We start from the raw sequence: 24381 nt of genomic DNA on the forward strand, positions 1-24381 counted from the left end.
CACTTTAAATACGGGATGTCCGTACAATAAAGTTGACCTTTTTTCCCCAAAAGAGGTCCGTGTGTGTTGCTGTCTTTTCTCTCTCTTTGCAGTGCAGTAACCACACCTGAGCATTTCCTTTGATTCACTTTTGCTTTCTTTATTCTTTCCTGCTCCAGATTTCTTCCTCTCCCACCCCTATCCCCTTCCCCTGCATACAGCCCATCTCTGTTTGCCCTTTCCTCTCTGACCCCACTCCCCATTTCAGTTCCTGAGCTGGCACCATGGGAACATCTCTTGGGGAGCAGGATCATCCTACAAGTGCTGCAGGAATTGTCTGCAGGGTCTTGCAGTGTCAGGTGCTGCTCCCTTGCCAGAGGCACCACAGGCCAGGGGGCACATCTGGGCTGCTGTGTCTGGGTGTGGGGCTCCCTGTTGTGGGCAATGAGGAGGGGCTGGGGAGGCTCTGCAGGACTGACAGGATGGGCTTTGGGGCTGGGGTGGAGGAGCTGAGGGACCTGAGCTGCTGGACCTTGTGAAGAGGAGGCCCAGGGCTCATCCTGCATCTGCTCCAAGGGTGGTTTCAGAGAATCACAGAATCAGCAAGGTTGGAAAAGACCTTGGAGATCATCAAGCCCAGCCTGTGCCCTGACACCACTTTGTCTCTCTGAGCCTCCTCTTCTCCAGGATAAACAACCCCAGCTCCCTCAACCACTCCTCACAGGACCTGTTTTCCAGACCCCTTGTTGCCCTTCTCTGGACACGCTCCAGCCCCTCCATGTCCTTCCTAAATTGGGTCCCCAGAACTGGACACAGCACTCGAGGTGCTGCCCAACCAGGGCTGAGCACAGAGGAAGAATCACTGCCCTGGTTCTGCTGGACACACCATTCCTGATCCAGGCCAGGAGCCACTGGCCTTCTTGGCCACCTGGGCACACTGCTGGCTCATGTCCAGCCTGCTGTCCATCAGTGCCCCCAGGTCCCTTTCTGCCTGGCTGCTGTCCAGCCACTCTGTCCCCAGCCTGCAGCACTGCTGGGCTTGTTGTGGCCAAAGTGCAGGACCCAGCACTTGGTCTTGTTAAACCTCACCTTGCTGGATTTGGGCCCTGGATCCAGCCTGTCCAGGCCCCTCTGCAGAGCCCTCCTGCCCTCCAGCAGATCCACACTCACACCCAGCTTGGTGCCATCTGCACATTTGCTGATGCTGCACTCAATGCCCTCATCCAGATCATCAATGCAGATATTGAAATCCACGCTGGCTGGCTCTGATCCCTCAGCCAGCCTGGAGGTGCCCTGTGATGGCACTCAAGGTGATCTGTTCCATCACCTCACCAGGCACCCAGGTCAGGCTGACAGGCCTGCAGTTCCCCACATCCTCCTTCCAGCCCTTCTTGGGCATGGGCTCACATTGGCACCTCCAGTCCTCTGGCACCTCCCTGCTGAGCCAGCACTGATGAGAAATGATGGAGAGCAGCTTGGGGAGCTCATCCAGCAGCTCCCTCATCCCCCTGGGATGGGTCCCATCTGCTCCCACAGACACCTGTGAGCATCTGAGTGGCTCAGCAGGTCCCCAGCTGCTTCCTCCAGGATTACAGGGGGTCTCTTCTGCTCCCTGTCCCCATCTGTCACCAAAGGATTACACTTGTAAGGACAAGCTGTCTTCTTGTTGAAGACTGAGGGAAAGAAGGGCTTGAGTATCTCAGCCTTTTCCTCATCTCTGGTAACCATATCCACCCAAGTAGAAATTGAGGTTTTCCTTGTATCTGCTTTTGCCATTCATGTATTTATAAAAGCATCTTTATTGTCCTTCACAGAAGTAGCCAGGTTAGGTCCTAATTAATCTTTCACCTCTCTGATTTTCTTCCTGCATGACCTAGCGACATACTTGAACACTTCCTGAGTTTCCTGCCCCTCTGTCCAAAGTGGATGTAGCCCCTTTTTCCCCTGAGTTCCTGCAAAAGCTCCATGTGCAACCAGGCCAGTTATTGTCCTTGCTGGCTTATGTTTTGGCACATAGAGTCAATCTGCTCCTTTGTCTTCAAGAAATTTTCCTGAAGTATGTCCATCCTTTCTGGATTATTTTGTTTTAAAGGGATTCTTCACTTAAAAATTCAGGACCTGGTTTAGAATTTCCCATATCTACATCCTGAATAGGCCCAAGTCTGCAATGGGTTCTCAGGGAACCAGGGCCCCATTGTGACAAAGCATGGCCTGATGGAAACCCGGTGCCTCTGGGACATCTCCATTCTCGGAGGAAGCAAGTGTCCATTGTGACACAGCACAGCCTCGTGAATCACAGGAGAGCACAGTGACACCATGGGATCCTGGGGAGCCAAGTGTCCATTGTAAACACAGCGGGGCCTCATGGAAGCCAGGAGATCATTGTTAGGACACACTGTCAAAATTGGACCTTGCTTCTGTGAGATTTCATTGCCCCACAATGTTCTCCTGGGTTCCAAGAGGCCTCGCTGTGTCTCAATGGCCCCTTGCTTCCACGAGCCATGGCAGGGTCCCCCTTGCCCCTGGGTTCCATCAGGCTGTGCTGTGTTGACAACTGACACTTGCTGCCATGAGATTCCATTGTGTCACAATGGTGCCCATGTTTCCATGAGGCTGTGCTGTGTCACAATGGGCACTGGATTCCACAAGAGCTGGCAATGTCCCAATGGCAAAAGGGTTCCATGAGGCCATGCCATGTCACAACTGCCTGTGGCTTCCATGAGATTCCTTTGTGACACAGAGATCTCCTAGACCCCATGAGGCCTTTGTCTGCCACAGTGGTGTCTTGTTTCTAGAATGCCTGGCAATATTTCTGTGGCCCTTGAGTTCCATGTGGCCTCTGTCTGTCAGAATTGACCGCCCTTTGCTTGGCCCCGCCCCTTTTCCCTCACAGTTCCCGCCCTTTCCTTGACCCCGCCCCTTTCCCCTCACAGTTCCCGCCCTTTCCTTGACCCCGCCCCTTTCCCCTCACAGTTCCCGCCCTTTCCTTAACCCCGCCCCTTTTCCTCACAGTTCCCGCCCTTTGCTTGACCCCGCCCCTTTCCCCTCACAGTTCCCGCCCTTTCCTTGCCCCATCCCCTCCCAGTTCGAGGCTCGGAACGGGGGAGGAGGAGGAGGGAGGGAGGAAGAGGCGGAGCGGCAGCAGGAAGCAGGAGCAGAGAAGAAGCGAATCAAGCGCGCGACCCCGGAGCTCCCTGAACTCGCAGCCCCCCGGGACCATCGCCCCCCATCCCGCAGGTGCCCGCGGAGGGGGAACTCGCCCCAAATATCCCGGGGGTATCCCTGGGTTTGGTGTTTTTTGAGGGGAAGTTTGGATGTTGACCCTTAAACGCTCTCAGAGAGGGACAGGATCCCTTCCTCTGCTGCGGCCTCTCCGAGCCGGGAACTCTCCCGTTCGCTGCCCTCGGGGGAGCCCCGAACCACGACGGGTCCTGGGCTGAGCCCCCCCAGCCGGGGGTATGGAGGGAACTGGAGGAGCTGGGATGGGGCTTGGGGTGCTCGGGTGAGCTGGGGGACCCCCATTGGGAGCCCCTTTCCCGCTGTCCCACCTCCCCTCATGCCCCTCTCCCACCCCTTTCGCCATTGTCCTCCCCAAACCTCCGCTCCCCCCAGCTCGGTTTGGGGGTGACCCCACCCCTCTCCCATCGTGTCCCGGCCCGGCCCCGCTCACCCGAGAGTTCCCGGAGGGTCAGAGGAGGGGGAGGAGGGACAGGGGAGGAGGAGCTGGAGCAGGCAGAGGAGGCACCGCGAGCTTTCACCGCTCTCTGTACCCGCAGCTCCTTCGCCCCCAGAGCATCGTTCCCCGCATCCCGCAGGTGCTCGGAGAGGGGGAGCTCGCCCTGAATGTCCCGGACGGTTGTTTTGAAGGGGGGAGGGATATTTGGAGCTCACCCGAAATATATTTGGGGCTCCCCCTTCCTTTCTTTCTTTCTTTCTTTCTGGGGCGGGCGGGGCGATGTTTGGATGTTGCAGGGCTGCAGAGGCGCAGATGGCCCTCGGGGGGACATCGGGGGGTCCCCGGGAGGTGTTTTTGGGGGTCCCGGTGGGTGCCGGCAGAGCCCCGGCGGGGCCCGGGGGGATGCGGGTCCCCCCGCCGTGGGGGTTGGGCTTCCCGGGCCGGGCCCTGCGAGCTGTGCCGGGGCCAGGTGGGGAGCGCGCGGGAGCGGCGGGATCGGCGGGGGGACACCGGTTTGGGGGAGCCCCGGGAGAGCCGCGGCTTCCCTGAGCGGGAGCCCAGAGACAGGAGAGCCCCAGAAGGGCAAAGCGGGGAGCCCGAGAGGGGGGGACCCCTGGGATTGCCGGGACCCCGGCGGAGGGTGCTGGGGCTGGAGGGGCGGCATGGCCGGGAAAGGGGTTCGGGGGTGCGGGAGCCGGGAGTGCCTGCTCCCAGTACGAGCCCAGTCGCTCCCAGTATGAGCCCAGTCACTCCCAGTATGATTCTGTTGCTCCCGGCAAGAGCCCAGACAGTCCCAGTCATTCCCTATTATGATGCAATTTGCCCCAGCACGGTCCCAGTTTCGCCCACGTCCTCCCATGATAACGGAAACTAAAAGACAAACAAAAATACTTTTAACAAGAATTTTAAATGTAGAGAGTCAAGGCATTTCTGTATTTTCTGGCCACGATGTTTTGGCCAGGATGTACCACAGAAATCTCATCCACACATTACCGGGCTGTGCAGAGAGAATCATTTCGTGACACTCCCTTTTTAGCAGATTTTTCAGATCTTTTATACAGTCAATGCTCATAGAAATGAATTGGGTCAGTGTTCATTGGTCTCAAGCTGCAAATATTCAGTTCCTAATATTTGGCCTCCTTTTGGATCGGAATTTCTTCCCTTCTGCTGTTAATTCCGTCTTGATTCCCTGATTTTCTTATCAGTCTTTTCAGAGGAGATGTCTGCAATTCTGCCCGAGGCAGAGTCTGGGGTAGATGTTCCTGGGTGGCCGCTGATGTTCTGTTAATGGCCGCTGATGGCCCTTGATCTTTAAGCTGCTCCCAGTCTGTTGATGTGTTGTGTTCATCAGACCCCACCTGGTGCAGCAATGCCCTGGAAAGAAACAAAGAAGTCTTTTTGTAGGGCAAATTAATCCCCTCGACTAAAGTTATGCAAAGATTTTTGCAAGGATACGATTTCCAACACCACTTGTGTCCAATGCGTTCCCAGTTCTCCCAGTTGCCCCTAGCATAGCCCCTGCAACTGCCAGTAAGATCCCAGTATGAGTCCAGTATGATGCCAGTCTCTTCCAGCAGGGCCCCAGTCACTCACATTTGCCCCCAGTTGCCCCAGCATGATCCCAGTTTTTCCACCAGCACATTCCCATTCGCTCCCAGTTAGGTCCCAGTCACCAGCCCTGTGGTCTCAGACATTCCCAGTATATCCCAGTTGCCCTGAACAACCTCGTAGTCCTTGCCAAGCACTCCCACTTACCTCAGCATGGTTTACCTGATCCTAATTTGATCCCAGTTCCACCCAGTAGCTCCTAGAATACTCTGAGCTTCTCTCAGCATGCTTTGTGTATTTTTTGGCGCGGGGGGGATGTTTGGAGACTACACAGCTGCAAATCTGATCAGAAAATGCCCCTTGAGGGGAAATTAGGGGGTCCGGGTGGTGTCTGCTGGTAGAGGCACCCTGGAGGAGCAGAGTCCTGTGTCCCCCAGGACCCCAAAGTGGGGAGCCCAGAGAGGGGGGAGTGCCGGGATTTTGGGACCCTCAACAGCCTGGAGAGGGGCAGGGGGGACTCCTTGGAACCCCTGCACCCCAAAATAGAGAATAAGGGGAGAAGACACCCCAAAATACCCCAGCATCCCTCAATGGGGAGGTGAAAGACGGGGGACCTTTTGGATTCCTGGGACTCCCAGCAGCCTGGGGAGGGCGGGGACCGAGTAGATGGGGGACCCCCAATACAAGCGTGACCCCCAGCAGCTGGGACAGGGGGGAACCCCCAAACACCAACGGAGAGGGACCATTTCCAGGGACTCCTGGGAGGCATTTTCAGGGCTGAATGTTGGTGTTTGGGAGGTTTTCATGGACCCGAGATGCTCGGGGACTTGTAGAGATGGAGTTGGGCAGGAGGAACCCGCAACACAACGCGCTCATCCCTTGTTTTCCCCAAACCAGGATTTCCCATTCCCAACCCTTGGCCCCATGGACAAGGAGGAGGCTGCGAGGAAGAGGAAAATGGCCCAGGAGCCGCAGGCAGGTGAGGAGGAACTCAGTACCCCTTTCCCCCTCTGTCCTGCTCCATCTCCCAGCCCAGCACGGCCCCGGCTGCAGGACAACCCCGCTGCTGACACCGTCCTGCCGGGGACGCGATGGGGGGATCTCCTTCCCCTTCCCTCTGGCACGGAGGCAAATCCCATCCTCTGCTTGTCCTTCCTGCCCCAGACAAGGAGCTGAGCACGGAGAGCAGGGAGGACAAATCCCCGCGGCAGAACCTCGTGGAAGAGGCCGTTTGGAGCGGCTCCACGGCACAGGAATGCAACAGGGAGGAAAAGCCACGGAGATCCCGCACGAGGAGGGGCTGCAAACGCAGATGGCGGGGATCTGAGGAGGAAAGCCCCAGCCTGGGCCGGGGGGGCGGCCAGAGATGGAGCCAGAGCTTGGAGCTGGTGGTCCATGAGCAGCTTTGTAATGGGGAGAAGCCCCACAAGTGCTCAGGGTGTGGGATGAGCTTCAGATGGAGGAACAAACTGATTCAACACCAGAGGATCCACACTGGGAAGAGGCCCTACAAGTGTGGGCAGTGTGGTAAGAGGTTTCCCACCAGCTCCAATCTTCTCCAGCACCAGCGGATTCACACGGATGAGAGGCCCTTCCGCTGCCCTGACTGTGGGAAAGGCTTCAAGGAAAACGGCCATCTTGTCAGGCACAAGCGCATCCACACCGGGGAAAAGCCTCACGAGTGTGAGGAGTGTGGGAAGAGCTTCAGGGACAGCTCCACCCTGATCCGCCACCAGAGGACCCACACTGGGGAGAGGCCCTACAAGTGTGAGGAGTGTGGGAAGAGCTTCAGTGAACGCACCACATTGATTTACCACCAGAACATCCACACTGGGGAAAGGCCATACAAGTGTGAGGAGTGTGGGAAGGCCTTCAGGCAGCGTTCCAGCGTTACCTGCCACCAAAAGATGCACACTGGGGAGAGGCCCTACGAGTGTTCCAAGTGTGGGAAGAGGTTTCTCTCCAGCTCACTACTCCACCAGCACTACCAAACACACACGGAGGAGAGGCCTTTCCAGTGCTTTGACTGCGGGAAGGGCTTCAGGCGAAACTCCCAGCTCATCATCCACCAGCGCATCCACACTGGGGAGAGGCCCCACGAGTGTCCTGACTGCGGGAAGGGCTTTAGGCAAAAATCCACCCTCATCAACCATCGGCGCATCCACACTGGGGAGAGGCCCTACAAGTGTGAGGAGTGTGGGAAGAATTTCACCCAGAGCTCAGCCTTGACCAAACACCAACGGAGGCACCGCTAAGGGAAGCCCTGTGAGTGCCCCGAGTGCGGGAAGAGCTTCGTGTGCTGCTCCAGCTCCATCCCCCACTGGAGGAGCCACATTGGGCAGAGGCCTGGTGACCCACATTCCCTGGGATCCATGTTAGGAAATACCTGCTGGTTATCGTTTTGTTTTGGCCTGCATTTTTATGTGTTCTCTATCTCTTTTCACTCCAAAAGCCAAGAGGGATCAATCTGTCACCTGAAAAACACTCAAATCTCACTGAAAGCCCCTTAATTTTAACCCAAAAGGGATCAATCCCACCTCCAAGTGCCTTGTTCCCTTCTAAAAACAACTCAGTCCCACGGGAACCTTACTGGATTCCACAGCCACCAGGGTGAGAAGGGGTTGGAAGGAGATTGGGAGAAGTGGGATCCAAATTTGGAGCACTGGGATTGGGATTGTGTGGGGCTGGCTGTCAACGGATTGATTTGATAGTAAATAAAAGTTTCACAATTCCTGATTTCTGTCCCATTCACTTCCAGTCAGTTGCAGTTCTGTTTTCAGTGGCACCTTCTCACCTGATTGTGTTTGTGTCCTCCTTTCTCTCCTGTCTCTCTCTGCCTGCTCTGTTTCTGTCTCAGGGTCTCCCCTGACCCAGGGCAGCTCCCACCAAAGACCCTCCCCTGATTTAATTCCCCAGGCAGGAGCTGCAACAGCCATGGGTGAAGTTAGGAAGGCTGGCAGTGAAATGTCCCTGTAAGATCTTGCTGCACTTGGCTTTTGGCCCCTTCTGAAGAGCTTTGCCTTTAAGGGCAGGAACATCTTTTTGTGGCTGGGAACTGGAATTCCAGACCCTGGCAGTGTGAGCCATGCAGGAGCATCCAGACTGGGATCATGGGGGCTGGGATGACATGGACTGGGATCCCCCAGACTGGGACTGCACAGACTGGGACCAGATGGATCAGGTCCAAACAGACTGGGATTGTACAGACTGGGATCACATGGACTGGGATTGTACAGACTGGGATCACATGGACTGGGATTGTACAGACTGGGATCACATGGACTGGGATTGTACAAACTGGGATCACATGGACTGGGATTGTACAAACTGGGATCTCATGGACTGGGACCATATGGACTGGGATGGCTGCACCAGAACGATGGGAACCGAGGCTGTCCCGCCCCACCCAGGGGTCCCTCCCAGTCCTGCCCAGTCCCGTGCGGGGGCGCAGCCAAAACTCCCCGGAGTGAACGCGGAGATCCCGGAGCGCTGCCGGTGTCGGTCTCTGTCCCGGTGCTGGTCTGGGTCTCAGTCTTGGAGCAGTCCTGGAGCGCTCCTGGTGCTGATTCCGGTCCTGGTCTCAATCTTGATCCCACAGTTGTGCTGGTCTCGGTCTCATTCTCAGTCCTATAGCGGTGCCAGTGCTGGTTCTGTTTTCAGTCTTGGTCTTGGCCTAATTCGTGGAGTGGTCTTGGTCCCAGTGTTGGTGCTGGTGCTGGTGTTGGCCCTAGAGTGATCCCAGTGCCAATCTCAGCCTCAGGCCCAGTTCCAGAGCGGTTCTAGTCTCGGTGTTGGTGCCGATGCCGCTCTGATTCTCAGACCCAGAGTTCTCACTGTGCCAGTGCCGGTCCCAGAGCAGTCCTGGAGCCCTCCCAGTGCCGGTTCCTGTGTCAGTGTGGGCCTCAGTTTTGGTCCCAGTGCCAGTTCTGGTGCTGGTCACACTCTCAGTCTTGGTCCTAGTCCTAGTTCCAGTTCTGGAGTGGTTCTGGTCTCAGTTCCGGTGTCGGATCTGTTCCCACTCTTGGTCTCGGTGTCCATTCTGATTTTGGTCTCATTCTTGGTGCTGATGCCATTTCCTGTGCCAGTCTTGGTCCCAACGATTTTAGGCCCTTTCAGGTGATTTTATACCAAACTGGGCAGTTTTAGGCTGGATTTTAGTTGTATTTTGAACTCTGTTAGGCCCATGTGTATGGTTTTAGATTCTCTTTGTATGAAGTTGAGGCCTCTCTGGGTGATTTTAGGCGAGATCTGGCGAATTTAAGCTGCCTTTGAGGCCCTTGTCTGGGTGATTTTAGGTCTAACGAGGCCTTTTAGGACCATGGGGGCCTTTAGCTCTGATCATTCATCTCACATTTCCTGCCCTTTCCTTGCCCCGCCCCTATCCCCTCACAGTTCCCGCCCTTTCCTTGGCCCCGCCCTTTCTAGTCACAGCACTTTCTATCTTTAGCCCCGCCCCTTTCCGACCGAGCCCATGTGTTCACCACGCCCCTTTCCCCTCCAAGCCCCGCCCATCTCAGGGCGCGTTCCTCTCGCGCATGCTCAGAACACTCGGAGGTGCCTTCCGGGCGCCGCCATCTTTGCTCCCTGTCTGCCTGCCCGGCTTCAGCATGTCCGAGAGCTACGGTGGGGCTGGGGGGGATCTATAGGGGATCTATTGGGGACTGAGGGGGGGTCTGAGGATTTCTATAGAGGATTTGGGCTTGCTAATAGAGGATTTGGGGTCTCTGGGGGGTCCCTTATGGGTGATTGATAGGTCTATACGGCATCTATAGACTGCTGGTGGAGGTTTTACAGCCCTGGGGGATTCTGGGGGACTTGATAGGGGATTTGGGATGCTCTGGGGCTCCCTAAATGGGGTCTGGGAGGTCTATAGGGGATCTGTAGGGGACTGGGGTGTGCCCTCGGGTCCCAAACCCCAGTTTTTTATCTAGGTAGGAAAGGCTTGGCTCCTGCCTCTGGTTGGGGCATCTCCCAATGGGATGATGTAATCTTATCAGTCACACAATAGGACTTAATGGCCCATTAACAGAAGATATCTTCTGGAGCAAGGATGGGTTGTGAAAAGATAACGATGATCATCCCTCGATCTTATCACATGTCACATCAGCAGAGGATATCTCCCACAGAGATAAGGATCACCACCCCTCCCACATTTTAACAGATGGTGATAGAATACACATTTTTGTACTGTACCCCAGGACATCCTCCCACAACATCTTCTTACCTTATCTGTCTCTTGTACGACTGCATGTCCCTTACCTCCTCACAGCACAGCCAGCAGACTCTGGGTCAGCCAGCTAACCCACTCTTTTAGAACACCCCAACTCCTTGGGCAGGCACAGATGTTTCCACTCCTCAGTCATCAGTACAGCTGTAATTCATTGGGAGAGATTGCCTTCTGTACTATCCTTTCAATCTGTCTTCCCACTCTGGAGCTCTGTGCTTTCCTTCCTATGGAAAAGAACTGTCATTCTCCTCCAGGTGCCCATGGCCAAAATTGGGATTCCTGCTCCAAATTTCCTTAGATGCAAGGATTACTCCCAGGTGAAATCTGCCAGGATAGACACATCTGGCTGCCTTGGCCACCCAGGGGCCACCTCTCATCTGCCTTTGAAACACTGGGACCGTGTGGTTTTCTTTCCTGTGGGAAAAAAAGCACCTTTCATGTCCAGGCGCCCATAGCCAAAATTGGGAATCCACATCCAGAATTCTCTATATCCAAGGACAGCTCCCAGACAAAAGCTGCCATCGTTGTCAAGTCTGGCTGGCCTTGGCTTCCTAAAGGCTGCCTTTCATTTGCCTTTGAAACACTGGGGCTCTGTGCTTTCCTTCCTAATGAGAACAACTCTTCTTCCAATCCTGGCATCCAAAACCAAAATTGAGATTCCACCTTTAAAAATCCCTATGTCCAAGGATAGATCCCAGATGAAAGGTACCAGGAGAGACAAGTCAGGCTGGCTTGGCCTAAGGGTGGCCACCTCTCATCTTCTTGCAAAACACTTGGGCTTCTCACTTTCCTTTGCAATGGTGAAACCATCCACCTCGACCATGCAGCCGTGGCTGAAATTGGGATTCCACCTCCAAAACTCTGTGCATCCAAGGATTTCTCCCAAGTGAAAGCTGCCAGGACAGACAGGTCTGGCTGCCCTTTGTCTCTTGGGGACTGCCTCATACCTGCTTTTGGAACACTGGAGCTCAGTGCTTTTTTTTCCAATGGCAAAAACCATCCCTCTAATCAATGCAGAAATAGCCAAAATTAGGATTCCATCTCTGAAATTCCCTATATCCAAGGATTGCTTTCAGACTAAAGCTGCCAGAACAGAGAGGTCTGCCTGGACTGGGTCTGTGCTGGTCGCCATTCATCTGTCCCTTAAACACTGGTGGTCCATGATTTCCTTCCTATGGAAAAGAGCCATCCTTTTCCTCCAGATGTCCATGTCAATACTGAAATTGGTATTGTACCTCTAAAATTCTGCATATCCAGGTATTACTCCCAGACAAATCTGCAAATACCATCAAGTCTGGCTGTCCTTGGCCTCTGGTGACTGCCCCACATCTGCCTCTGCAACACTGGGGCTCGGTTGTTTCCTTCCTGTGGAGACCATTGTGACACCTTGGGGACCCCGTGGATCCAAGGGGCAATGGTGACACTGTGGGGCCTCGTGACACCAAGGACATCACTGTGGCCCTGCTGGGCCGCATGGTCCCAAGGGGCCAGTGTGAAGCAGCAGGGCTTTGTGGAACCAAGAGGCCATTGTTGCATTCCAGGGCCTGGTGCAGCCCAAGGGCACCGTGGATCCATGGAGATCATTGTGGCATTGCAAGGCCCCATGGAATCATGGAGACCATTGTGACACTGTGGGGCCCACGGATCCAAAGGGCCATTGTGACCCTGCAGGGCCTCATGGAAGCCAGGGGCCATTGTGACACCTCAGGAGCAAGGAGAACATTGTGACATTACAGGGCCTTGTGGAACCAAGGGGACATGGAATGGGTCTGGATGGTTTGGCCGCCTGGGGGCTACAAGGCAGATCTGGCTGACCCTGGCATGTTGAGGGCTGCCTCTCATCAGCCTCTGGAGCACTGGGGCTCTGTGCTTTCCTTGCTAGGGAAATAAACCATCCCTCTTTCCTGCTGCCCAAGGCTGAAATTGCTACTCCCCCTAAAAAGTTCTCCATCTGCAAGAGTTCTCCAAACAAAATCTGCCAGGAGAGACAGCTCTGGCTGGCCTTGGCCTCCTGCAGGCAGTCTCTCATCTACCACCAAACATGGGGCTCTGCGTTTTCCTTCCTGTGGAAAAGAACTGCCCTTCTCACTGAGGTGTCAATGGCCAAAATTGGGATTCTACAGCTAAAATTCCATCTATCCGAGGACTGCACCCAGAAAAATGTAGCCAGGACAGACAGGTCCTGCCTTGTTGTCTGGTGATTTTCTTACACTATAAGCAGAATATTCTCATTTGCCAAGACCTTGGAGAGGGCCCAGAGATCTCCCCAGGTGGGGTTTGGAGGCTGCAAGCATATGAACACTGTGTAGGGGCAAAGGAACTCAGTGCTCAGTGGAGTGGAGACTGAGGAGAGCAAAGGAGAGCCCTGGGAGGGGCTGAAGGTCAGTTTCAGAGATGGTGGATCCTTTTGATATAGCAGAAAACAGCCTGAGAATGAATTAATTAATGCCAAGGGAAATTGATGAGGGCCAGACTGGACACAAGGACAAAGGAATTTCTCACCCAGGGAAGGGCTGTGTTGCAACCTGTCCCCCAGAAGGAGTCTGGGGCAGCCCAAGGCTTTGTGTGTCCAGGCAGAGGCAGGCAGGAGGCAGAGCTGTCAGCAAAGGAAGGGGCCAGCGAGGTGGGGCAGCCGGGGGATGACGACAGCCTGCAGGGACAGAGGCGCAGGGCATGGACACCGTAGGACAGCCTGGGCTGCAGAGGGCACAGGGATGGGCAGCAGCTGAAAGGCCCTGACACAGCCAACTCCTGCAGCACTTGGGCCATGCACGCTGGCCCTGGGCCTGAGGCCAGCAGGGGACAAGTGAGCCTTGCTGTGCTGGGGCCTCATTGCCTCCTTGTCCCTGCTCAGCAGCCTGGCAGGGGCCGCCCCATGGTGCTGCCCTTGGCATTGCACATGCCCAGAGCCCAGTGGCCCGGGAAGAGCCCTGAGCAATGAGGGAGGGACAGGATGTGCCTTGCCAGGGGCTGGGGCTCAGCCCTTGGCCCTTTGCATTCCTGAAACACATCCAGGTTTGCTCAGCTTCACAGACACCTTTCCCTTGTTTGTCCCCCTGTCATCACTGCCTCCAGTGTTCTGCTCTAATAGGAACCTGGGGACACAATCTCAGTCGTGTCCCTCAGTGGGACCTATTAAAATTTCAAGAAACTTCAGTGCTTCAATTTAAATTTGAGTTATTAAGAAGACTTTTTGAACACTCTCTCAGGGACTGAGTCTGATGTAAACTTCACCAAATACCTGAGAATTTCATTCAAGTCCTTGTGCTGCTGAGCTGGGCCAGGCTCCTGGCACAGAGGAAGCTCCCATGCTCAACCAAGAAGATCTTCAAAAATACATTTGTGCTGAGGAGCAGCTCCTCTGCCAGCCCAGCAGGGCTGAGGGCACTGCCTGCAGGCACTGAGGGCACAGGAGCCAGGCACAGACAGGCTCAAGGCAATCAGGACTGGGAAGACATTGAGCTGAGACTGCACTTGGGGAAACATCTTCACAGCCCTGGACATGGTGAGTGTGTGGGTGCAGGGCAATGTCCCCTGTGCTCCTGGAGGCATCTCCTGGAGCCAGCACAGCCCACAGCCTGGGGGATGTGTCAGGAGGACTCTCCCCGTTTCTCTGAGATAGAGGCAGAGGAGGAAGAGGAGGATGTGCTGCAGAGCGGAGCTGCCCTGGGCACCGTCAGAGGGACAGGCCAGGACGGCTCCTGCTGCCAGGGACGGCTGCAGGGGCTGAAGCTGGGGCTGCAGCCAGGGCTGCCCAGGGCTGTCCTGCAGAGCAGCTCCTGCAGCTCTCAGGGCTCTTGGCCAGCCCAGGCCATGTGCCACCTGCCAGGGACAGCTCTCAGCCTGCTTGGGAGCTCTCCAAGGACTGTGGGGAGAAGTTGGAGGTGGAAGTAGCCATCCCCATCAGGGCAGAGTCCTCCTGCTGTGGAGATGGTGCTGCTTGGCCAGGGCTGCTCTCAGCTTTCTCCTCAAGGGAAGGGAAAGGGGCTGTCAGCTGTGTCTGTGCCACTGAGCCTCCTGTCCTGTCCCACTGGGCATCAGCTGATCTACCTCAGATTTCCCTCACAAAGTGCCTCCTCACCCTCCTCTGCCTACAGACAGCAGCAGCAGCTCCTTGTCTTGCAGCATCTCCGTTTGTGTGAGCTGCCCTTAAGGCCCTGCTGCCAGGGAGATGCCCCTGGGCAGTGCCCTGTGCTGGGAGGGCTCTGCAGGGCAGAGCTGAGCCCCCAGGGCTGGGCTGGGCTCTGGGAGCAGTGACAGGGACAAGCCTTGGATACACAGAAACAGCTCTCAGTAGGTAGCAGAGAGCCAGACCAACTCTTGGTATCCCTTCCTGTTCAGCTACACAGGGCAAGAGAGAAGAGTTTACAGAGACTGACTTTGAAACTGGACCGTCCAAAAACGCCACTTTATTTTTCCAGCACATTTTAAGTCTGATCACCCTGAATTAGAGGGAGGTTTAATAAGCAAAGGGCAACTGTGTGGGACCAGTAGGTGGGACTGCACTGGGGCACAGAGAGCCCTGTTTTCCCTCTGGGTTCCCCAGTGTTCAGGCTGAGAGCAATGCTGAAGATGAGGCACAAACTCAGCAGCAAAAACATGAACTCAAAAATAGAACAGTTTAGCAAATGACTGCCCAAAGTAAGAGAATTAAGTTTGAAGGGATTCCAATGAACATTTTATAGGATTGGCTAAAACAAGTTGGTCCCAGTTTTATAAATACCTTCTTTCAACAGTCCCCGATGCCTAGAGTGCAGAAATGTCCAACAGCAGCTCCATCAGCCACTTCCTCCTGCTGGCATTGGCAGACACGTGGAAGCTGCAGCTCCTGCACTTCTGCCTCTTCCTGGCCATCTCCCTGGCTGCCCTCCTGGCCAACGGCCTCATCATCAGCGCCGTAGCCTGCGGCCACCACCTGCACACCCCCATGTTCTTCTTCCTGCTCAACCTGGCCCTCACTGACCTGGGCTCCATCTGCACCACTGTCCCCAAAGCCATGCACAATTCCCTCTGGGACACCAGACACATCTCCTATGCAGGATGTGCTTTACAAGTGTTTTTCTTTATGTTCTTCATGTCAGCAGAGTTTTCCCTCCTGACCATCTTGTGCTACGACCGCTACGTGTCCATCTGCAAACCCCTGCACTACGGGACCCACCTGGGCAGCAGAGCTTGTGCCCACATGGCAGCAGCTGCCTGGGCCAGTGCCTTTCTCCATTCACTGCTGCACACGGACAATACATTTTCCCTGCCCCTGTGCCAGGGCAATGCCCTGGGCCAGTTCTTCTGTCAAATCCCTGAGATCCTCAAACTCTGCTGCTCCAAATCCTATCTCAGGGAACTTGGGCTTCTTGCTGTTAGTGTCTGTTTAGCTTCTGGATGCTTTGTGTTCATTGTTTTCTCCTATGTGCAGATCTTCAGGGCTGTGCTGAGGATCCCCTCTGAGCAGGGACGCCTCAAAGCCTTTTCCACCTGCCTCCCTCACCTGGCCATGGTCTCTCTGTTTTTCAGCACTGCTTCATTTGCCTACGTGAAGCTCCCCTCAATCTCCTCTCCATCCCTGGACCTGGCACTGTCAGTTTTGTACTCAGTGGTGCCTCCAGCCCTGAACCTCTTCATCTACAGCCTGAGGAATCAGGAGCTCAAGGCTGCAGTGTGGACACTGATGACTGGATGCTTTCAGAAGCACTGAACTGTTGGCAAATTTATGCAAATCACTTCTAATAAAAGTAATTTTTGATAGTTCTTGTTGGTTTGCTGGTGTGTTTTGTTGCCTTTGTTTTACTGGTGAAATATTGTCCACAAAGAAACGTCATTGTGCCATTTCTCATTTTGGTTCTCTCCATATTCCCTGTAGCCACAGACTGTTAATGAGGAGCTGTGGCCTCGGTGGCTTTAATGAATTAAGGATCTCCCAGCAAAGTTTTCTCCAGAGATGCCCCTTCTGTTCCCTTCTCTGGAGCTGCAGCAGCAATGTCTGTGTGCAGAGCTGGGGGCAGATCAGTGCTGGCACAGCAGCTGTGCCCAGCAGCAGCAGCACTTGGTGCTGCCAGTGCTGCTCCCGTGCCACTGCCCCGCTGCCCTCCTGTCCCTCGTGTTGCTGCAGGGCCTGAGTGCTCTGGGGGCCGGGCACAGCCCTGGGGGTGGCAGTGCCAGGGCTGCAGCAGGGACAGGCCATGGGCACTGCTGGGGCAGAGCTGGCGTCTCAGGGCAGGGCCTGGGGGCTCCAGGCTCCTTGGCCAGGCTCTCTCCACAACACTTGGCCAGCCCAATGCTGAGCAGAGAAAAGCCCCGGGAGCAGCCCCAGGCTGGCCGTGGGCAGGCTGGGGGCAAACAGCATGGCTGGTGCTCTGCAAGCTCCCTGCAAGGGGGACACCCTGGCAAGGAGCAGCAGAGCAGGGGCTGATCCATCCCCACTGTGCTGGACACCCCAGTCCCAGAGTGTCCTCATGCACCTGCCAACAACATCCCCCCTCTGCAGCCCTGGCCTCTCCCCCAGCTCTCACAGGAGCCGCATCCTTGCAGGCACACACACGGCAGCACTGGCTCAGGAGCCACTGATTGCATTGCACACAGCAGGGTCTGCACCCCCATGGGGCTGCTGTGGGGACATGGAGCCGAGTGAGCACAAATGCCATCAGCCCCTGGGGCCAGCAAGGGCTGGGGGACGGCAGGGAAACCACTCAGCTTTGTCGTGGCCTCTGGAGTCAGCCAGAAAGTTTGTTCCCATGAGCTGTGAGTTTCCTGTCCTACTGCAGATGTTGTTGCTCAGAGCCAGGGCTGCCTGGCAGCCACCCCCAAACTGCCCTGAGTGTGGACACGCACATTTAGAGAGCTAAAGAATTACAGCTTGGCAATTCTTTTCAGGCCTGGATTTCTCTTGTCTCTCAGGTCCTTTCCCTGGCTGACAAGCTGACTACAGCTTCAGTTAGGGACGCAGTCTCCCAGAGCGATAACTTGGTGAAAAACAGAAGGGAATACATAATAAAGATTAACACCTGGTGTCTTTCCCATGGGACATCTGGACATGCTGTCCCAGGGATATTTTTCCCAATTGTCCAATGAACTACTGTCCTGTCCTAACTGCACGTAACACACTTTAAATACGGGATGTCCGTACAATAAAGTTGACCTTTTTTCCCCAAAAGAGGTCCGTGTGTGTTGCTGTCTTTTCTCTCTCTTTGCAGCGCAGTAACCACACCTGAGCTTTTCCTTTGATTCACTTTTGCTTTCTTTATTCTTTCCTGCTCCAGATATCTTCCTCTCCCACCCCTATCTCCTTCCCCTACATACAGCCCATCTCTGTTTGCCCTTTCCTCTCTGACCCCACTCCCCATTTCAGTTCCTGAGCTGGCACCATGGGAACATCTCTTGGGGAGCAGGATCATCCTACAAGTGCTGCAGGAATTGTCTGCAGGGTCCTGCAGTGTCAGGTGCTGCTCTCATGCCAGAGGCACCACAGGCCAGGGGGGCACATCTGGGCTGCTGTGTCTGGGTGTGGGGCTCCCTGTTGTGGGCAATGAGGAGGGGCTGGAGAGGCTCTGCAAGACTGACAGGATGGTCTTTGGGGCTGGGGTGGAGAAGCTGAGGGACCTGAGCTGCTGGACCTTGTGAAGAGGAGGCCCAGGGCTCATCCTGTATCTGCTCCAAGGGTGGTTTCAGAGAATCAGAGAATCAGCAAGGTTGGAAAAGACCTTGGAGATCATCAAGCCCAGCCTGTGCCCTGACACCACTTTGTCTCTCCTCCAGGATAAACAACCCCAGATCCCTCAGCCACTCCTCACAGGACTTGTTTTCCAGACCCCTTGTTGCCCTTCTCTGGACACGTTCCAGCCCCTCCATGTCCTTCCTAAATTGGGTCCCCAGAACTGGACACAGCACTCGAGGTGCTGCCCAACCAGGGCTGAGCACAGAGGAAGAATCACTGCCCTGGTTCTGCTGGACACACCATTCCTGATCCAGGCCAGGAGCCACTGGCCTTCTTGGCCACCTGGGCACACTGCTGGCTCATGTCCAGCCTGCTGTCCATCAGTGCCCCCAGGTCCCTTTCTGCCTGGCTGCTGTCCAGCCACTCTGTCCCCAGCCTGCAGCACTGCTGGGCTTGTTGTGGCCAAAGTGCAGGACCCAGCACTTGGTCTTGTTAAACCTCACCTTGCTGGATTTGGGCCCTGGATCCAGCCTGTCCAGGCCCCTCTGCAGAGCCCTCCTACCCTCCAGCACATCCACACTCACACCCAGCTTGGTGCCATCTGCACATTTGCTGATGCTGCACTCAATGCCCCCATCCAGATCATCAATGCAGATATTGAAATCCACGCTGGCTGGCTCTGATCCCTCAGCCAGCCTGGAGGTGCCCTGTGATGGCACTCAAGGTGATCTGTTCCATCACCTCACCAGGCACCCAGGTCAGGCTGACAGGCCTGCAGTTCCCCACATCCTCCTTCCAGCCCTTCTTGGGCATGGGCTCACATTGGCACCTCCAGTCCTCTGGCACCTCCCTGCTGAGTCAGCACTGATGAGAAATGATGGAGAGCAGCTTGGGGAGCTCATCCAGCAGCTCCCTCATCCCCCTGGGATGGGTCCCATCTGCTCCCACAGACACCTGTGAGCATCTGAGTGGCTCAGCAGGTCCCCAGCTGCTTCCTCCAGGATTACAGGGGGTCTCTTCTGCTCCCTGTCCCCATCTGTCACCAAAGGATTACACTTGTAAGGACAAGCTGTCTTCTTGTTGAAGACTGAGGGAAAGAAGGGCTTGAGTATCTCAGCCTTTTCCTCATCTCTGGTAACCATATGCTCCCAAGTAGAAGTTGACGTTTTCCTTGTATCTGCTTTTGCCATTCATGTATTTATAAAAGCATTTTTATTGTCCTTCACAGAAGTGGCCAGTTAGGTCCTAATTAATCTTTCACCTCTCTGATTTTCTTCCTGCATGACCTAGCGACATACTTGAACACTTCCTGAGTTTCCTGCCCCTCTGTCCAAAGTTGATGTAGCCCCTTTTTCCCCCTGAGTTCCTGCAAAAGCTCCATGTGCAACCAGGCCAGTTATTGTCCTTGCTGGCTTATGTTTTGGCACATAGGGTCAGTCAAGGAGCTCATTTGCCTTCAAGAAATTTTCTTGAAGTATGTCCATCCTTTCTGGATTATTTTGTTTTAAAGGGATTCTTCACTTAGAAATTCAGGACCTGGTTTAGAATTTCCCATATCTACATCCTGAATAGGCCCAAGTCTGCAATGGGTTCTCAGGGAACCAGGGCCCCATTGTGACAAAGCATGGCCTGATGGAAACCCGGTGCCTCTGGGACATCTCCATCCTCGGAGGAAGCAAGTGTCCATTGTGACACAGCACAGCCTCGTGAATCACAGGAGAGCACAGTGACACCATGGGATCCTGGGGAGCCAAGTGTCCATTGTAAACACAGCGGGGCCTCATGGAAGCCAGGAGATCATTGTTACGACACACGGTCAAAATTGGACCTTGCTTCTGTGAGATTTCATTGCCCCACAATGTTCTCCTGGGTTCCAAGAGGCCTCGCTGTGTCTCAATGGCCCCTTGCTTCCACGAGCCATGGCAGGGTCCCCCTTGCCCCTGGGTTCCATCAGGCTGTGCTGTGTTGACAACTGACACTTGCTGCCATGAGATTCCATTGTGTCACAATGGTGCCCATGTTTCCATGAGGCTGTGCTGTGTCACAATGGGCACTGGATTCCACAAGAGCTGGCAATGTCCCAATGGCAAAAGGGTTCCATGAGGCCATGCCATGTCACAACTGCCTGTGGCTTCCATGAGATTCCTTTGTGACACAGAGATCTCCTAGACCCCATGAGGCCTTTGTCTGCCACAGAGGTGTCTTGTTTCTAGAATGCCTGGCAATATTTCTGTGGCCCTTGAGTTCCATGTGGCCTCTGTCTGTCAGAATTGACCGCCCTTTGCTTGGCCCCGCCCCTTTTCCCTCACAGTTCCCGCCCTTTCCTTGACCCCGCCCCTTTTCCCTCACAGTTCCCGCCCTTTCCTTGACCCCGCCCCTTTCCCCTCACAGTGCCCGCCCTTTCCTTGACCCCGCCCCTTTCCTCTCACAGTTCCCGCCCTTTCCTTGACCCCGCCCCCTTCCCCTCACAGTTCCCGCCCTTTGCTTGACCCCGCCCCTTTCCCCTCACAGTTCCCGCCCTTTGCTTGACCCCGCCCCTTTCCCCTCACAGTTCCCGCCCTTTCCTTGCCCCATCCCCTCCCAGTTCGGGGCTCGGAACGGGAGAGGAGGAGGAGGGAGGGAGGAAGAGGCGGAGCGGCAGCAGGAAGCAGGAGCAGAGAAGAAGCGAATCAAGCGTGCGACCCTGGAGCTCCCTGAACTCGCAGCCCCCCCCGAGACCATCGCCCCCCATCCCGCAGGTGCCCGGGGAGGGGGAGCTCGCCCCGAATATCCCGGGGATGTCCCTGGGTTTGGTGTTATTTTTGGGGGGGATGTTTGGATGTTGCAGGGCTGCAGAGGCGCAGATGGCCCTCGGGGGGACATCGGGGGGTCCCCGGGAGGTGTTTTTGGGGGTCCCAGTGGGTGCCGGCAGAGCCCCGGCGGGGCCCGGGGGGATGCGGGTCCCCCCGCGGTGGGGGTTGGGCTTCCCGGGCCGGGCCCTGCGAGCACGGGGTCCCCAAGGTGTCACAATGGTCTCCACAGGAAGGAAACAACCGAGCCCCAGTGTTGCAGAGGCAGATGTGGGGCAGTCACCGGAGGCCAAGGACAGCCAGACTTGATGGTATTTGCAGATTTTGTCCTGGAGTAATCCCTGGATATACAGAATTTTAGAGGTAGAATACCAATTTCAGTATTGACATGGACATCTGGAGGAAAAGGATGGCTCTATTCCATAGGAAGGAAAATATGGACCACCAGTGTTTCAGGGACAGATGAATGGCGACCATCACAGACCCAGTCCAGACAGACCTCTCTGTTCTGGCAGCTTTAGTCTGAAAGCAATCCTTGGATATAGGGAATTTCAGAGATGGAATCCTAATTTTGGCTATTTCTGCATCGATAAGAGGGATGGTTTTTGCCATTGGAAAAAAAGCACTGAGCCCCAGTGTTCCAAAAGCAGGTATGAGGCAGTCCCCAAGAGACAAAGGGCAGCCAGACCTGTCTGTCCTGGCAGCTTTCACTTGGGAGAAATCCTTGGACGTACAGAGTTTTGGAGGTGGAATCCCAATTTCAGCCACGGCTGCGTGGTCGAGGTGGATGGTTTCACCATAGCAAAGGAAAGTGAGAAGCCCAAGTGTTTTGGAAGAAGATGAGAGGTGGCCACCCTTAGGCCAAGCCAGCCTGACTTATCTTTCCTGGTACCTTAAATCTGGGAGCTATCCTTGGACATAGGGATTTTTAAAGGTGGAATCTCAATTTTGGTTGTGGATGACAGGATTGGAAGAAGAGTTGTTCTCATTAGGAAGGAAAGCACAGAGCCCCAGTGTTTCAAAGGCAAATGAAAGGCAGCCTTTAGGAAGCCAAGGCCAGCCAGACTTGACAACGATGGCAGCTTTTGTCTGGGAGCTGTCCTTGGATATGGAGAATTCTGGATGTGGATTCCCAATTTTGGCTATGGGCACCAGGCCATGAAAGGTGCTTTTTTTCCCATAGGAAAGAAAAGCACACGGTCCCAGTGTTTCAAAGGCAGATGAGAGGTGGCCTCTGGGTGGCCAAGGCAGCCAGATCTGTCTGTCCTGGCAGATTTCACCTGGGAACAATCCTTGCATCTAAGGAAATTTGGAGCAGGAATCCCAATTTTGGCCATGGGCACCTGGAGGAGAATGGCAGTTCTTTTCCATAGGAAGGAAAGCAGAGAGCTCCAGAGTGGGAAGACAGATTGAAAGGATAGTACAGAAGGCAATCTCTCCCAATGAATTACAGCTGTACTGATGACTGAGGAGTGGAAACATCTGTGCCTGCCCAAGGAGTTGGGTTGTTCTAAAAGAGTGGGTTAGCTGGCTGACCCAGAGTCTGCTGCAGTTTGGGATGGAGTCTGCTGGCTGTGCTGTGAGGAGGTAAGGGACATGCAGTCGTGCAAGAGACAGATAAGGTAAGACGATGATGTGTGAGGATGTCCTGGGGTACAGTACAAAAATGTGTATTCTATCATAATCTGTTAAAATGTGGGAGGGGTGGTGATCCTTATCTCTGTGGGAGATATCCTCTGCTGATGTGCCATCTGATAAGATCGGGGATGATCATCGTTATCTATTCACAACCCATCCTTCCTCCAGAAGGTATATTCTGTTAATGGGCCATTAAGTCCTATTGTGTGACTGATAAGATTACATCACCCCATTGGGAGATGTCCCAGCCCGGAGCTGGAGCCAAGCCTTTCCTACCTAGATAAAAATCTGGGGTTTGAGACGCGAAGGCAGCCCTTTCCACTGGATCCCAGAGGAAAGTCGGACCTTTTCCACATCATCGCTGGATCTTCGGAGGAAAACTGCACCTTCTACAGGAGCACTGCTTCAACTGAACCACATCTGTCATCCAGGAAGACTGCAGCCACCATTTAACGGGACTGCTACCAACACCCTGACTGACAGGGTGTCAGGTTGTATTTCTGACTGTGTCGGTGGTTGTTTCTTTTATATTATTGCATGTATTTTATTTTTTCTCTTTTCTCCTATTAAATTGTATTACTGACTTGGAGTCTCGCACTGGTTTTACTTTCAAACCAACACATTAATTGGCGCCCAACATGGTGCACTAAGGGTACTGAGGAAAGTCAGTATTACAATTTTGTTTTCACCATGATTCTCAACATGCTTACATGGGTTTTATATCTTGCTCTCTATATTTTCCCACACATGGGGAACTATCTGCCAGCTGTAATGCTCCTGTGTAGACCAGGATATAGTATAAAAATTGCTTTACTGGCCTATTATGTCTACTGCATGATAACCTCTGAGGCAATGAACATAATCCGGAATATATATTCGACTTTGTTTGCTTGTCCTAGTCTAGGTTGCTACATCCGGGGTTTTAACAATCACACCCAGCCCTTGGGGGGAGGGGTAAAGGATGATTTTTTCCAATCTTTCCAGCCTGATACAGTAGTTTTTGGACATGTTGAGTTCTCGCTGGATGGTAAGGACAGCATAATATTGTTGCTAGTTCTGCTTTGTCTCCTCTGCACAGCCTTTACAGCCTCCAACATGCTTAGAAACAAAACACTACATGGTGTACTGCAACGTATTCTTGAGGAAGAGGAAAAAACAAACAAATCAACTTCGTCCACGTCTGCACAGAATGTCACAAAGAGCAGAAGAACCAAACACAAAGCAACAGTGTTCGTGTCTATGCAGACTGTCACAGAGGAGGAAAAAGCCAAAAGCAAAGCAACAGTGTCCGTGTCTATGCAGACTGTCACAGAGGAGAAAAAAGCCAGAAGCGCCATCAGCATCTCCACACAAACCATCACTGAGCCAGAACAGCCTAGACCAGTAGCAGTTGCCCCCGTTCAGAAGAAATCAAAGAGCAAATCAGTTCACATAGTGACTGACGAGGACGTGGCAGGACCTTCGCACCCAGCAGAAGAGACAGAGCCAGAAATCATCACTCGCTCTCTATCCCTGGGTGAGCTGCGTGACCTGCGGAGGGAATTCACCCGCCAGACAAATGAGTCCATCTTGACCTGGCTGCTCTGCATCTGGGACGCTGCAGCCAATGACACCATTCTGGATGGAAGTGAGGCCAGGCAACTGGGATCTCTGTCCCGGGATGTGGTCATTGACCAGGGGATTGGGAGAACCCAAGAAACTCTCAGCCTCTGGCGGCGACTGCTGACAAGTGTGAAGGACAGGTACCTTTGTAAAGAAGATCTCCAGGTGCACCAAGGAAAATGGAGCACAATAGAACAAGGTATCCGATGCCTGAGGGAATTGGCCGTGCTGGAGATCATTTTCTCAGAAGATGAGAGATTTCCTAAGAGCCCAG

The 24381-nt window shown here is 54.4% G+C and overlaps 2 protein-coding genes across 2 annotated transcripts in view; both read left to right on the forward strand.

The window, feature by feature from the left end:
* Nucleotides 1-7565, forward strand: part of LOC148219424 (uncharacterized) — a 73597-nt gene extending 66032 nt beyond the window's left edge. Inside the window, 2 exon segments of the mRNA XM_088157602.1 lie at nucleotides 4573-4605; nucleotides 6688-7565. Coding sequence (XP_088013728.1) covers nucleotides 4573-4605; nucleotides 6688-7458 — 804 coding nt within the window. The 3' untranslated portion in view covers nucleotides 7459-7565.
* A 7624-nt stretch (nucleotides 7566-15189) lies between these two features.
* On the forward strand, nucleotides 15190-16122 carry LOC148219425 (olfactory receptor 14J1-like). Its single transcript, XM_088157643.1, has one exon. It carries the CDS (start codon nucleotides 15190-15192, stop codon nucleotides 16120-16122), a length of 933 nt encoding a protein of 310 aa, XP_088013769.1.
* The last annotated feature ends 8259 nt before the right edge of the window (nucleotides 16123-24381 follow it).

Source organism: Sturnus vulgaris, unplaced genomic scaffold, assembly GCF_052056855.1.
Source record: "Sturnus vulgaris isolate bStuVul1 unplaced genomic scaffold, bStuVul1.hap1 Scaffold_141, whole genome shotgun sequence".
NCBI lineage: Eukaryota > Metazoa > Chordata > Aves > Passeriformes > Sturnidae > Sturnus > Sturnus vulgaris.